Here is a 3193-nt window from a genome sequence, read left to right as displayed (position 1 = left end):
GAGTTGGAATTATAACGCAGAAAAGAAAACTAGTAAAATTTTGGACAATGGGCGTGGCACCGCCCACTTTTAAAAGAATGTAATTTAGAAGTTTTGCAAGCTGTAATTTGGCAGTCGTTGAAGATATCATGATGAAATTTGGCAGGAACGTTACTCTTATTATTATATGTATGCTTAATAAAAATTAGCAAAATGGGAGAACGACCACGCCCACTTTTAAAAAAATTTTTTTTTAAAGTCAAATTTTAAAAGAAAAGTTAATATCTTTACAGTATATAAGTAAATTTTGTCAACATTTAACTCCAGTAATGATATGGTGCAACAAAATACAAAAATAAAAGAAAATTTCAAAACGGGCGTGGCTACGCCCTTTTTCATTTAATTTGTCTAGGATACTTTATTTTATGCTCTTGCCGCTCATTCTATTTTTTTTTGTTCACTCTGGCATCAACCAGTGAACTTATGATTTTATTTCCCGTTACTCTCTTTTTTATGAATTTTCTTATGCAGTCGATATGGATATTAAATATTTAGTAATTGTTCAGACGTGCGAAGTGAAGAAACAAAACGGTTAATATTTATATTTGGAAATATTTCTATAGTACACTTATTACTAAAAATTTAAACCAAACCTAAATTCAAAATGTATTCCAAACGCCATTGGCGCCGCTTAATAAAACAAGAAAAAGAAAGTAATTTCGATTTGCGCGTGGGTGAAGAAACAGTCACTGAAGAAATTCGTGGAACAGTGGCTGGAGAAATAAGTGCAGTTGCAGCTCCTGAGTTAGTGCAAGTAGAGGAAAATAACGAACATCATCTTAGATTGCCCCTGGAAGAAAAGCTTACTTTATGGGCCGGCAAACATTCGGAAACAAGGATGTGTTTTGACGACATTTTAGAGATATTCCGATCAGAAGGCTTTTCTTTACCAAAATCTTCTAAAACATTAATGAAAATCGAGAAAGCCCCATTACGCCCAGTTGCGCCCGGGTTTTATACACACATTGGTATTCAAAAAACAGATGATAAAGATGTTCGAACTGTTTATAAATCGAAATAGTTCAAGTTACTTACTCCTCGATATAAATATTGACGGTGCTCCTCTATTTAAAAGCAACAACGCATCATTGTGGCCCATATTAGGAAAAGTAGTTGGCGACACAAATAAAAACGTATTTACAATTGGAGTTTTTCTGGGCAATAAAAAGCCTTTTAATGTTTCATGTTATCTTCATGACTTTATATTGGAAATGCAAGCCTTGAAGGATGTGGGATTTTCAATCGGTGGTAAACAGTTTTTTGTTTCAGTCAAATGTTTTATTTGTGATGCGCCGGCCAGGGCTTATGTTTACGGTACGGTTGGTTTTAATGCAAGGAATGGCTGCAGCAATTGTATACAAACTGGGACGAGAGTTAACAATACCACCATTTTCAATACTGCAGTAGCACAACCTAGGTCTGATGAAGATTTTAAACTTCGTAGATATGGAAACTACCACAAGCCAATGCTAGACAGCTGCTTATCTCTAGAAACAATAGGTATTAAAATGGTTACACAATTTCCATTGGAGCCAATGCACCTGGTTGATCTAGGAATTGTAAAGAAAATGTTGAAAGCTCTATTAGAGGGTCAAACTAAGAATTTTAAACTAAGACCGGAGAGTAAAAATAGTATATCTTCGCGATTTCTTTCCTTCGTTCCTTATATTCCAGATGAATTCGCACGTAAACCTAGAAGCCTTGTAGAGTTACGGAGGTGGAAGGCCACTGAGTTCCGCCAGTTTGTACTATATACGGGAATCGTCGCATTAAAAGATGTTGTCCCTGAGGAATACTACTATAATTTTTGTTTGCTTCATTGCTCCTATAGGCTGCTCTCTGTGAAGGAAACTTATCAGGATAACTTAGAAGTTGCTACAGACATGATAAAGCACTTCATTGAATTATTCCCAGATATATATCATGAGAATTTAGTCAGTTATAATGTACATTCCCTTCTTCACCTCACGCAGTGTGTTCAAGAAACTGGGTTTATAAATTCATTTTCAGCATACCCGTTCGAAAATTGTATGCGAAAACTAAAACGTTACGTAAAAAATCCTTCGAAAATTTTAGAACAGATCTACAACAAAGTAACAAGGGAAGTGTTTCAGATAAAAATGGAGGAGATAACAAAAAAAAGATTGAACAAATATGAAAAGGTCATTGGGATTCAAACACCAACATATCTTCTTAATCTTAAACCTAAAAATAAATATTGCTTGTTAAAAACAGGAACCGCAATTGCAATTCAATCTTTTGGACCAGATGGACAAGTTCTTTATGGAAACAATTGCTAAACTGCGAAACATTTTTTACCGAACCTTTGAACACGTCGGATATATCTGACATTTTTGTATCAGATTCAGAAAACTCTGTAGAGGAAAATTTCAATTTAGATTTGGTTTTATATAAACTCGTGCGATTACCGCATGAAAATAAACATATTTTCATTCCTATTATTCACACCAGGAAATTTTAAAATACAAGCAATGAGTAAAAGAAAGAAATTTAGCTGCGCTTCACTGCGAGAGTCTTCTAATAATACAAACTAGTATCGCCTGTGGTCGAAATTCGACCAACTATTATTTTTTTCAACTCAGTCTATGCATCCAGTGTTGGGGGTAGTGAAATAATGCGTTAATAGTTAAGCAGTGAGCGGAAATATAGCAAACTGGTCTAACTTACTTAAATTTTTCATTAAGACATTGTAATTTTTATTGTATTTTCTTAAATTTTCTACAAAATTTTCAAATGTAATTATAACCTTTTGGTATGGAGCTCCTTATACAAAAATATAAAAAATATGTAAAATCAAAAGAAATTGACATAGAATTAAAGTGAAATTACTTGACATTAAATTGAAAAATAGGTTTTTCCACACCACCCGAGAGGTCCCCGTTGGGGCGCTACCGAAGTTAGTTTTGTGTGCTCGGTTCCCCAGTAGGCCTATATCTCCCATATACATATATCGCCCATTTACTTCAATAGTGTCATAATTCAAAAACACGAACTTTTAGTTAAAAACGAAGAAATTTGCTTAAGGAATTTAGCCTATTTCACGCCACCTATTAGGTATGCAATTGGCGCTTTACCGAGTTTTATTTTGTATAAATATATATGTAGTATGTACATAAGTGTGACACAAAACGAA

General features: G+C 34.1%; 1 protein-coding gene across 1 annotated transcript; it reads left to right on the top strand.

The window, feature by feature from the left end:
* Positions 1-643: 643 nt before the first annotated feature.
* On the top strand, positions 644-2339 carry LOC137254180 (uncharacterized). The gene is made up of 2 exons (XM_067791910.1): positions 644-990; positions 1061-2339. The coding sequence occupies exons 1-2, from the start codon at positions 644-646 to the stop codon at positions 2337-2339; spliced, it is 1626 nt and encodes a 541-aa protein (XP_067648011.1).
* Positions 2340-3193: the final 854 nt, after the last annotated feature.

This window comes from Eurosta solidaginis, chromosome 5, assembly GCF_040869045.1.
Source record: "Eurosta solidaginis isolate ZX-2024a chromosome 5, ASM4086904v1, whole genome shotgun sequence".
NCBI classification, from domain to species: Eukaryota; Metazoa; Arthropoda; class Insecta; order Diptera; family Tephritidae; genus Eurosta; species Eurosta solidaginis.
This window is presented reverse-complemented; position numbering and strand designations above follow the sequence as displayed.

Excerpts from the sequence above, each read along its gene's own strand:
- LOC137254180 (XM_067791910.1), top strand. The coding sequence starts at position 644 with ATGTATTCCAAACGCCATTGGCGCCGCTTAATAAAACAAGAAAAAGAA. Across the intron at positions 991-1,060 it reads TTACGCCCAGTTGCGCCCGG|TTCAAGTTACTTACTCCTCG; the intron begins GTTTTATACACA and ends AAATCGAAATAG.